Genomic DNA, 12,900 nt, shown 5'->3' with positions numbered 1-12,900 from the left:
CACACATGTGGCATTTGTGTGTGCCGCCTCAGTACCACACGGACAGGTGCCAGGGAAGAAGCGTTGCAATAAGCAGCGCTGTTCCCCAGCGCCAGTTGCTGAACACAGCTCTCATCATTCTCCCCTGCTCTGCCGACTATTGGCGTGAGCAGGGGAGAATGATGACAGTTACATTTAAAACCTTAATGACCGCCAATACGCCTTTTAACGGCGGCAGTTAAGGGTACTCAAACCCTTTAGCGGCGTTGAGGTTATAGCGCCCCCCAGCGTCGGAATTTCTTCGGGGTGTCAGCTGCCGGGGGTAGCCGAGACCCCAAAGAACATGATTCAGGTCGGTTTTTACCGACCCCAGTGTTGCAGTAAATCAAACCCCCTTTTTCAACCCCTTAGTTAGGGAAGAATAATAAAATAAAAAAAAATTATTTATTTCCATTTTCCCATTAGAGTTGGAGTTGGGCTAAAGTGAGTTGGGCTAAAGTTAGAGTTAGGATTGGGGCTAAAGTTAGGGTTAAGGTTGGGGTTAAAATTAGGGTTAGGGTTTGGGCTAAAGTTAGGGTTTGGGATAGAGTTGGGCTTAGAGTTTGGATTACGGTTACGGTTGGGATTAGGGTTAGGTTTGGTATTAGGGTTAGGGTTGTGTTAGGGTTAGGTTTGTGGTTAGGGTTAGGGGTCTGTTAGGGTTGAAGTTAGAATGAGGGGGGGTTCCACTGTTTAGGCACATCAGGGGCTCGCCAAACGCGATCTCAATTCCACCCAATTCTGCATTGATAAAGTCAAACGGTGCTCCTTCCCTTCCGAGCTCTGCCATGCGCCCAAACAGTGCTTTACCTGCATATATGGGGTATCGGCATACTCAGGGCAAATTGTACAACAACTTTTGGGGTCCAATTTCTCCTGTTACCCTTGCTGAAATAAAAAAAATTGGATCTGAAGTAATTTTTTTGTGAAAAAGTTAAATGTTCATGTTTTTTTAAACATTTCAAAAATTCCTGTAAAGCACCTGAAGGGTTAATAAACTTCTTGAATGTGGTTTTGAGCACTTTGAGGGGTGCAGTTTTTAGAATGGTGTCACTTTTGGGTATTTTCTATCATATAGACCCCTCAACGTAACTTCAAATGTTATGTGGTCCCTAAAAAAAAATGGTGTTGTAAAAATGAGAAATCGCTGGTCAACTTTTAACCCTTATAACTTCCTAACAAAAAAAAATATTGCTTCCAAAATTGTGCTGATGTAAAGTAGACATGTGGGAAATGTTACTTATTAAGTATTTTGAGTGACATATCTCTGTGATTTAAGGGCATAAAAATTCATGGAAGCGTTCCAGAGTTATTACCTCATAAAGGTACAGGAAAGATATATATCTTGGTACCGTGTTAGCCAGTAGATAGAAAAATGTTTAGAATTGAGAGTCCTCAGTGGTTGATACCTTTTAATGGCTAACTAAAAAGATGGTAACAAATTGCAAGCTTTCGAGACTACACAGGTCTCTTCATCAGGCATAGACTAATACAAATTCTGAAGAATCACATATTTAAGCACAACATAGCACAGAAAAAAAAAAAACATGGATAAGACAGGTGGCATCTTAGTGGTGGAATGAATGTGTCGCATGGATTTATGTCTTTTTACATCAACTAAGGAACTTGCCCCTCAGACTATGAGGGGTCATCACAACAGAGACCCCAATCAGAGGACAATAAAACATTCCTTATCTAAGAACTGGCCCAACATTTATGGACATAACTATTTATCACTCATGCTAATTCTGCTTCATGCCACCCGTCTTATCCATGTTTTTTTTTTTTTTTCTGTGCTATGTTGTGCTTAAATATGTGATTCTTCAGAATTTGTATTAGTCTATGCCTGATGAAGAGACCTGTGTAGTCTTGAAAGCTTGCAATTTGTTACCATCTTTTTAGTTAGCCATTAAAAGGTATCAACCACTGAGGACTCTCAATTCTAAACATTTTTCTACCTCATAAAAGGACAGTGGTCAGAATTGTAAAAAATTGGCCAGGTCATTAACATGCAAACCACCCCTGGGGGTAAATACAGTACAGACCAAAAGTTTGGACACACCTTCTCATTTAAAGATTTTTCTGTATTTTCATGACTATGAAAATTGTACATTCACACTGAAGGCATCAAAACTACGAATTAACACATGTGGAATTATATACTTAAAGGGCCACTGTCACCCCCTCCAGCCGTATAAACTAAAAGAGCCACCTTGTGCAGCAGTAATGCTGCATTCTAACAAGGTGGCTCTTTTAGTTTTAGGTTCAAGTATACCCCAAATAAAGCGTTTTTATACTTAGCCACAATTCCTGTCTCTAGCCAGGGAGGCGGGTCCTCACTCCCCAGCTTGACCAGCTCCTCTGCCGTCACTCCAATCTTCCTGCTCTTTCGGCGCCGCCCCCTCAGTGCTGTTATCGTTTCAAAACCGGCGCCTGCGCTGTGTACTGGTGTCCTGCGCAGACGCAGTAAGCTCTGACCGTCTGACGTCCCAGCCAGGCTTGCACACTGCGCCTGCGCGGGCATTGCGGCCAGCCACCTTTGGAAACCCCGCCCCGCACTGTGCATAATGCATAACACAGTTGGTCTTCCAACAATCTTGAAGGAGTTCCCAGAGATGCTTAGCACTTGTTGGCCCTTTTGCCTTCACTCTGCGGTCCAGCTCACCCCAAACCATCTCGATTCGGTTCAGGTCTGGTGACTGTGGAGGCCAGGTCATCTGGCATAGCATCCCATCACTCTCCTTCTTGGTCAGATAGCCCTTACACAGCCTGGAGGTGTGTTTGGGGTCATTGTCCTGTTGAAAAATAAATGATGGTCCAACTAAACACAAACCGGATGGAATAGCATGCCGCTGCAAGATGCTGTGGCAGCCATGCTGGTTCAGTATGCCTTCAATTTTGAATAAATTCCCAACAGTGTCACCAGCAAAGCACCCCCACACCATCACACCTCCTCCTCCATGCTTCATGGTAGGAACCAGGCATGTAGAGTCCATCCGTTCACTTTTTCTGCGTCGCACAAAGACACGGTGGTTGGAACCAAAGATCTCAAATTTGGACTCATCAGACCAAAGCACAGATTTCCACTGGTCTAATGTCCATTCCTTGTGTTCTTTAGCCCAAACAAGTCTCTTCTGCGTGTTGCCTGTCCTTACCAGTGGTTTCCTAGCAGCTATTTTACCATGAAGGTCTGCTGCACAAAGTCTCCTCTTAACAGTTGTAGAGTTGTGGTCTGCTGCTAGAACTCTGTGTGGCATTGACCTGGTCTCTAATCTGAGCTGCTGTTAACCTGTGATTTCTGAGGCTGGTGACTCAGATAAACTTATCCTCAGAAGCAGAGATGACTCTTGGTCTTCCTTTCCTAGGGTGATCCTCATGTGAGCCAGTTTCTTTGTAGCACTTGATGGTTTTTGCCACTGCACTTGGGGACACTTCCAGAGTTTTTCCAATTTTTTGGACTGACTGAACTTAATTTCTTAAAGTAATAATGGCCTCTCGTTTTTCTTTACTTAGCTGCTTTTTTCTTGCCATAATACAAATTCTAACAGTCTATTCAGTAGGACTATCAGCTGTGTATCCACCAGACTTCTGCACAACACAACTTATGGTTCCCAACACCATTTATAAAGCAAGAAATCCCACTTATTAAACCTGACAGGGCACACCTGTGAAGTGAAAACCATTCCCGGTGACTACCTCTTGAAGCTCATCAAGAGAATGCCAAGAGTGTGCAAAGCAGTCATCAAAGCAAAAGGTGGCTACTTTGAAGAACCTAGAATATAAGACATATTTTCAGTTGTTTCACACTTTTTTGTTAAGTATATAATTCATAGTTTTGATACCTTTAGTGTGAATGTACAATTTTCATAGTCATGAAAATACAGAAAAATCTTTAAATGAGAAGGTGTGTCCAAACTTTTGGCCTGTACTGTATATACCAGATATTTGAGGTTATAACTATAAATAAAATTTGTAAAATGATATAATAACCTCTGAAAAATAATACAAAAAGCATCCACATTAATATTGGTAGATAATACTGGATATAGTTCACTAAGATATACACATATTCTATATCATTCCTGATTGATCATTGATAATAATAATTGCCTTCATATGGGAGAAGAGCACCATTGACGCGTGTGTCACCACACCACCGCAGTTTCATCAGGAGACAGTAATGAATGTGTCAACTTATTATTATGATTTGGCATTTTAATTATCAGGGTATTGGTTTTTATATGATATATGTTCCAAGCGATCCAGATTCTAGGAGCCGCTTAGATGTTTATTGCTTGTGCCTAACTTCTACAGTCATGTTCTACATCTGTGCCGGTTGTTACTGAGAATCGTATCCATTCTTTCCATACACTTAGTTGGCATTTTGTTGCTGTTTTGACAGATAGTCCCGATGATGGGCTACTTACATGCTGAATTATTAGCATAATGAGTAACGTGAATACTTTTGTTGTAACAGGTGTGCCTTAAAGACTTGGACAGCTTGTCACAAACACGTCTTCGTCCATATGGTACAAAATGTTAACTTAAGCTCAATTCATGTTTCCCAGCATGGAATGTAAGGACAGACAGTGTGTATGCTACAACAGAAAATACATGGAGTACCGTATTTGTGAAAGGAACTAACATTGCTTGTTAGCATTCTTTACTGTGTGTCTCTACTGAAAATTACATATGTTTGGGCCATATTGGTGTTGAACGAACATAATGCTATAGACTTACTAATTGTCTCTTCATATAGCTGTCTCATTCAGCTTGCAAATTGCTTCTTCTGAGAAAAAGAGGACTTAACTCTATAGCGCCACCTGTTGGAAGTAGCGATCCTACAAGTCACAGTCAACCCTTTAACGAGTCGTGCAAAATGACTTAGGATAAAAGCCAAATCAGTATCTCAATTCGCAGACACGGTGTTTCGGGCTGTTGGCCCTCGTCAGTGCGAAGCATGAGAACTGATTTGGCTAGGTGAGAGGCTCTGGACTGAGGTTCTCATTCAGCTTGTCATCCATTTCATGCCAGAAAAGATCTTTGCTCCTAATTTGAAAGTGATCAGTTCAACTACAGAAAAGTCTGTCAAGCGGGTTATGGAATTCTGCTTCGGTTTTTCAAGATAAAAATCATCAGTCCCTATAAACCATGGTCACTCACAACACTAAATACATGTCAGTTCAGCGGAAACTGCTGATAGTCCCAGTGCGCTTTTGGTGCGTTTTTTCTGCGTTTTGTCAGGGTACATTTGTCTCTTGTGCATGCTGATAAAGTTTAGTGCATAAAAAAATTATCTGATTCAACTTCACCAGGTTTTGGCACCAAAAACGCAGCAAAACCTGATGCCTGTGCTTTATTTTGCAGCGCTTTTTGCACTATCCATTGCTTTCAATGGGGAAAAAATGCTGCAAAAACGCTGAAAGAAGTAACATGCTCCATTCTGCAAAAACACAGCTCTTTGACAAAACAGGAAAAAAAAAAACAAGGTGTGTATGAAATTTCTGAAATCTCATAGACTTTGCAGGTACTGTGAAATGCCACAGAAAATTTGCATTAACCCCTTAGTGAACGAGCCAATTTTGTACTTAACAACCAAGCCAATTTTTACAATTCTGACCACTGTCACTTTGAGGTTATAGCTCTGGAACGCTTCAACAGATTCCACTGATTCGGAGTTTGTTTTTTTCGTGACATATTGTGATTCACGTTAGTGGTAAAATTTCTTTGATATGACTTGTGTTTATGAAAAAAAACAGAAATTTGGCAAACATTTTGAAAATTTTGCAATTTTCAAACTGTAATTTTTGTGCACTTAAATCAGAGAGATATGTCACACAAAATACTTAATAAATAACATTTCCCACATGTCTACTTTACATCAGCACAATTTTGGAAACATATTTTTTTGTTAGGACGTTATAAGGGTTAAAAGTTGACCAGTGATTTCTCATTTTTCCAACAAAATTTACAAAACCATTTTTTTTAGGGACCACCTCACATTTGAAGTGAGTTTGGGGGATCAATATTACAGAAAATACCCTAAAGTGACACCATTCTAAAAACTGCACCCCTAAGGTTATGTGCACACGTTCAGGATTTTTAGTGCTTTTTTTAGCATTTTTCAGCCGTTTTCCACCGGAAAAAAAATGCTAAAAAAACACTTACATAAGCACCCATCATTTTTAATGCATTCCGCATTTTTTGTGCACATGCTGCGCTTTTTCCCGCAGCGGAATCGCATTCCGGAAAAAAACACAGCATGTTCATTCTTTGTGCGGAATCGCAGGGATTCCGCACACATAGGAATGCATTGATCCGCTTACTTTCCTCATGGGGCTATGCCCACCATGTGGGAAATAAGCAGATCATGTGCGGTTGGTACCCAGGGTGGAGGACAGGAGACTCCTCCAGGCCCTGGGAACCATATACCTGTTAAAAAAAAAAAGAATTAAAATAAAAAATCGTGATATTCTCGCCTAACTCTAGCCAAACCCTAACCATAGCTCTAACCCCCACACTAACCCTAGCCCCTGCCCTAACCATAATGGAAAAATGAAAAAAAGAACAAAATAATTTTTATTTTATTTTACGTAACTAAGGGAGTGATAAAGGGGAGTTTGATTTACTTTTTTTTTTTATTTTGATCACTGTGATAGGGTCTACCATAGTGATCGAAATGAACCAATAGGAAAAATCTCCTATTGTTGCCGGGTGCCAGCTGGCAAATCTCGGCAGGCGCACTGCGCCCGCCATTTTCTTCTGGGAAGATGTCGTTGGAGGGTCGGGTGATGGAGCCAGAGGGGCCGATGAAGGCGAAGGTATTGGAGGATTCTCAGGGGACCCCATTTCTCTCTCCTCTGGTATGCTAGATCACATTCTCAAAACATCTTTGAACTTCCACCTTATTTGACTGTAGGTACTGCGTTCTTTTCTTTATAGACCTCATTCCATTTTCAGCACACAGTAGAATGATGTGCTTTACAAAAAAGCCCTACCTTGGTCTCATCTGTTCCCAAGACACTTTCCCAGAAGGATTTTGGCTTACTCATGTACATTTTGGCAAACTGCAGTCTAGCTTTTGTATGTCTCTCTGTCAGCAGTGGGGCCCTCTTGGGTCTCCTGCCATAGCATTTCATTTCATTCAAATGTTTACAGCTAGTTTGCGCTGACACTGATGCACCCTGAGCCTGCAAGACAGCTTGAATTTTTTTGAAACTTGATTGGGGCTGCTTATTCACCATCCGGGCTATCATGCATTGCAACCTGTTATCATTTTTTTTCTGCCGTTTACGTCCAGGAAGATTAGCTACAGTGACAGTGACATGGGTTGTAAACTTCTTGATTATGTTGCGCACCATGGACAAAGGAACATCAAGATCTTTGGAGATGGACTTGTAATCTTGAGATTGTTGATATTTTTCAACAATTTTGGTTCTCGCATCCACAGACAGTTCTCTTCTCTTTAACAGTGCAAAGATTGAGTCAACTTCTTTTTTTATCTGTTTTTAGGTATGATTTTCATATTGCCCACAAATGTTACTTTCCACAGGTGAGTTTGAACGAGCATCACATGCTTGAAACAAAGTTGTTTACCCACAATTTTGGAAAGGTGACAATTTTGTCTGACCCATTCTTGGAGTTTTGTGTAAAATTATGTCCGACTTGCCTTTTTTTCGCAGTTTTTTTTTGTGCTGTTCCAATACACACAAAGGAAATAAACATGTGTATAACAAAGCATGTGTAATTGCAATAACTTTCTGGGAGAAGTACTTCATTTTCTGGAACAATTTCAAGGGTGCCAACACTCGTCCATGACTATAGGCCATGTTCACATGTTGCAGAAAAATTCTGCTGCAGAGATTTAGTCACAAATGAGTGATAAATGCCCAGACAGAATCCACATGTACTATTAGTGGATTTTGTTGCTACTCCACTTACAAGGCATTGAATGGGGTGAAATCCACAATGAAAATGTGCACAAGGATGAGCATGATACAGATTTGAAATACATACCATACTTTCATTTTCATATGGATTTTTATCGCAGTGTGTGAATGAGATTTTGAAAAAAATATTTACTTGTATTGTACTTTAAGCACGGCAAATTCACAGAGAATCCTGAACGTGTGAATTTTGACATCATGCGTCTTGAGATCTCTTGACTGACATTAATGGCAGATGTTGTGGAAAAGAAGGATGCTGTATTTCAATATGCCCTATACTATATTCCCAAGGGAAGATAGCCAGTCACTGTGGAAAAACATAAGCAGGCTCGGCCAACTTTAACACAGATGCTTCTAGAGATGTCAGTAGGAATAATTGGATGAATGACAAATAGAAATGTGTATCTTAATTTTATGTCCAGCTATCGTCCCATATCTTTGCTCCCTTTTGTTTCCAAACTCCTTGAGCAGCACGTCCATTCTGAACTTTCCTCTCACCTTGCATCTAACTCTCTCTTCGACAACCTACAATCTGGATTCTGTCCCCACCATTCCACTGAGACTGCCCTGACCAAACTTACAAACGACTTACTTACAGCCAAAGCTAACAGACAATTCTCTATACTCCTCCTTCTAGACCTGTCCCCTGCCTTCGACACAGTTGACCTCTGCCTCCTACTACAGATCCTTTCTTCCTTTGGTGTCAAAGACCTCACCCTATCCTGGATCTCCTCATACCTCACCAACACACCAGCACATTTAGCGTTTCGTACTCCCATGCTACCTCTCCATCTCGCCCCCTCTCTGTTGGTGTCTCTCAAGGCTCTGTCCTAAGAACCCTTCACTTCTCAATCTATACACTTGGCCTGGGACAACTCATAAAATCCTATGGTTTCCCTGCACATCTATATGCCGATGACACTCAGATCTACCTCTCTGGCCCAGATGTCACCTCTCTGCTCTCCAGAATCCCAGAGTATCTATCAGACATATCCTCCTTCTTCTCTCGCTTCCTCAAACTCAATGTGGACAAATCTGAACTATTTACCTTTCCTCCATCTCACACATCTTCCCTATCTGATCTATCTATCACAATAATTGAATCCACACTCCCCCCCCCCGGTAATCCACTGCCTTGGAGTAAAGGCCCCGTCTCACTAAGCGATTTACCAACGATCACGACCAGCGATACGACCTGGCCGTGATCGTTGGTAAGTCGCTGTGTGGTCGCTGGGGAGCTGTCACACAGACCGCTCTCTCCAGCGACCAACGATCAGGGGAACGACTTCGGCATCGTTGAAACTGTCTTCAACGATGCCGAAGTCCCCCTGCAGCACCCGGGTAACCAGGGTAAACATCGGGTTACTAAGCGCAGGGCCGCGCTTAGTAACCCGATGTTTACCCTGGTTACCAAAAAAACCAAACAGTACATACTCGCCTTTCGGTGTCCAGGTCCCTTGCCGTCTGCTTCCTGCTCTGACTGAGCCGCCGTACAGTGAGAGCAGAGCGCAGCGGTGACGTCACTGCTGTGCTCTCACTTCTCACTGTACGGCCGGCAGACAGTGAGAGCAGGAAGCAGACGGCAAGGGACCTGGACACCGAAAGGCGAGTATGTACTGTTTGTTTTTTTTTACATTTACGCTGGTAACCAGGGTAAACATCGGGTTACTAAGCGCGGCCCTGCGCTTAGTAACCCGATGTTTACCCTGGTTACCAGTGAAGACATCGCTGGATCGGTGTCACACACACCGATTCAGCGATGTCAGCGGGGCCTCAACGACCAAAAAAAGGTCCAGGCCATTCCGACACGACCAGCGATCTCGCAGCAGGGGCCTGATCGCTGGTACGTGTCACACATAGCGAGATCGCTATGGAGGTCGCTGTTGCGTCACAAAACTTGTGACTCAGCAGCGATATCGCTAGCGATCTCGCTATGTGAGACGGGGCCTTTACACTTGACTCTGCCCTGTCCTTCAAACCGCACATCCAAGCTCACTCCTGATTCCCCTCTTTGCAAATCCCTTCAATGGCTCCCAATTTCCCAGTGTATACAGTTTAAACTACTAACACTGACCTACAAAGCCATCCATAACCTTTCTCCTCCTTATATTTCCGAACTAGTCTCTCAATATCTTCAATCACGTAATCTCCGGTCCTCCCAAGACCTCCTCCTCTCCTCCATGCTTATTCGCTCCTCACCCAATCGCCTCCAAGACTTCTCCCGAATATCCCCCATCATTTGGAATTCTGTACTCCAACACGTCCGGTTATCCACCACATTTGGATCCTTCAACCGGAACATGAAAACCCATCTCTTCAAAAAAGCTTACAACCTGTAATGACTACACAGCCACCATCGGAGCTACTGCAACCCTCGACCTACTGTCTCCTTCCCCACAATCCTGTAGAATGTAAGCCCGCAAGGGCAGGGTCATCTTCCCTCTGTACCAGTCTGCCATTGTTAGTTTTGTTTACTGTAAGTGATATTTCTATTTTGATGTAACCCCGTCTAATGTACAGCACCATGGAATTAATAGTGCTATATATAAAAAAATGATAATAATAGCATTATTCTTCTTAAAGGGGTGGTCGAGCTTCCAAAAAAATAGGTTCTAAATGGCAAGTAATGTTATAGCATGGTAAAATGAAGCATAGTCACCCGCTGTTGCCCATATGGATTCAGCGCTGGGACAAAAGCAGTTAGCTCCCGTTCTTCAGTCACCTAACCATTGAGGTCTGTTATTTGCTGCAGTGGTCAGGTGACTGGAATGGGATGTCACCCTTGGCACATCCAATGATGTTCTGTCCCAGTGACCTGAACTATGCAGCCAATCATCAGCCTCAGCAGTCAGTTGACCGAAGAATAGGGCATCATTGCTTCCTATCACCAAGTGGCTAGTACTGGATCCACAGTTTACAGTGGGTAACTATGCCTTGTTTTATTATTCTATAACATTCACTACCATTTAAAGATCTACAAGTCCTTTAAGGCTAAGTGAAGGTAACAGATTACACTTGACATCAAGACTATTCAATGGAAATCTACACGTACATTTTCTTTTTCTGTACTAATAAGGAAATGAAATCAAAAAGACAAATTCCAATGTGAATACAGTCTAACAATAATGTGAATGCAGACTAAAAAATTGTAGAGTAATTGGAGGTACTTTTCCCTGTCTCCTACAAGCTCAGATTTTGTAACATTGTTGCAAAGAAAAATTGTTCTACCAGTGCCAGCTTTTTTTCTTTCAACGTATGGATGTATATACATAAAAGCCATTGATCGTGAAATGTGCTATAGAACCAGACTGTTTATACAAGTGCACGAAATTGTACAAAAAAATGCTCAGTCTGCTCGCTATAGAAAGCCTTCTTAAAGTGATTTAGCTTCTCCATATGGAAATCTTATATTCAAGAGGGGGGTAAAAGGCTGGAAGAAAAATTAAGGCTATTTGTAATGTAATTATTACTCTTTTATGGTTTATTGTAGTCGTCAACAAATATCATCTGTACATCAGAGCGGAGGAAAAAGTACCCTGCAGATGTTTAAGTACTTCTTCCCTGGCAAAGGTTTCTGAGAATAGTAGTTCAGTAGCAGCATGACGGCTTCATGTTCTCTGGCATTGTGTTAGTGCTAGATTCTTGTCCTCTGAATGATCTGTAAATGTATTTTTCTTGCAGTTGGTGGACGAGTAAGTCGTGAATTAAATTATACTCGCCAAAAGATCGGAGAGGAAGCCATGTTTAATCCACAGCTCATGATCCAGACTCCACTAGAGAATGGTGCTAATGTCCTAACAACGGAAGCTCTGAGGCAACATCTTCTCTCAGCACTTGAAGCCACCAAGGTGCAAGTCTACATGTATGACAGGTAAATGTCAGATATGTACTAAATTCTTTCACTCCATGGTTTCTTTTTGACCACAGCATGTGTCTTATTATTTGTATTGCTTCATGGTTTGTTTTTTTTACATGTCAATTTTCTTTCATGCCACGTTTTCTCCTTTAAAGGCTGTGGACAATTATTAGGCATGTTAGTGGTTACATTTAATTAAAACATGCACTAAGTTTCAGTCTGCAAATGTAATTCTTTTATTCATTTTCAGACACAACAATATGCAATTTGCAGCCTGATCCAAGTTTCAGATCTTTCTCTTGAGGGATTTTCTGCACCAGTAATATAGGCTGGATGTGAAGTTTACTAACTACATTAGCTAATATGTCAGCACAGCTTCTATCCTGCACTTATTTTCTGCTGATTTTATGTTGCCTGAATTCGGTACTTTCTCTCTGAGATACTTTCTCCCTTTTCCAAACTTTTTAGATCTGTAACACCCCACCCTCCCCTCTCTCTCTGCTGTTATCTCTAATTAAAATCATTGAGCTAGATAAAGGATTTACAGACACTGCAACAGCAAAATGATAGAATTCTTTTTTAAGACTACTATTTAGCAAATTGCTCAAGTTTGCAATTAGGAAGCAAATGAACCATATATAAATTGTGTATGAAAGTGTACATAACCTTTAAATCCCTACTACGCCTAACAAATGGATGCATCAATTATGTGAACGAACACTCTTTAGACATCAATGGTTCTTTTATAACCACAATACAGATAAAAGTTATTTCAAATATGCACTCATTTTATACGACCATGTGAAAAGCCCCATAGATTAACGTGGGTTAATACAAACCATATACTGTAAATACGGAAATGACACAGATGCAAAAAAAGCTTGTGTGAAATTGGCCTCACTCATAAAACTTCATTGGTGAAGTCTGAAAAACACATGACAAGATTATAAAGAGGTTTTTTTTTCTAGAAGGCAATACAGTGACATTGTCTTCTCTTACCCAATAGGCATTGGAAACTAGAGGAACTATGTTTTAAATCCGGAGAACTTATAACCGAAACTGGGTATATGAGCCAGGTAA

The 12,900-nt window shown here is 41.4% G+C and overlaps 1 protein-coding gene across 3 annotated transcripts in view; it reads left to right on the top strand.

Annotated features, from left to right (window-relative positions):
• The window catches only part of PTCH1 (patched 1), a 131,116-nt gene that overhangs the window by 57,260 nt on the left and 60,956 nt on the right, over positions 1 to 12,900 (top strand). For all 3 annotated transcript variants that reach the window (XR_013224428.1, XM_077299620.1, XM_077299615.1), the window contains exons 3-4: positions 11,646 to 11,835; positions 12,827 to 12,896. Coding sequence is in view for 2 of the 3 variants with exons in the window: in XM_077299620.1 (XP_077155735.1) it covers positions 11,646 to 11,835; positions 12,827 to 12,896 (260 nt within the window). In the remaining variant the exon portion in view is untranslated. The remainder of the gene's footprint in view (positions 1 to 11,645; positions 11,836 to 12,826; positions 12,897 to 12,900) is intronic.

This window comes from Ranitomeya variabilis, chromosome 1 (genome assembly GCF_051348905.1).
Source record: "Ranitomeya variabilis isolate aRanVar5 chromosome 1, aRanVar5.hap1, whole genome shotgun sequence".
In the NCBI taxonomy this organism is placed as follows: domain Eukaryota; kingdom Metazoa; phylum Chordata; class Amphibia; order Anura; family Dendrobatidae; genus Ranitomeya; species Ranitomeya variabilis.
The sequence above is the reverse complement of the archived record's forward strand: the minus strand, read 5'-3'. Positions and strand labels throughout refer to the sequence as shown.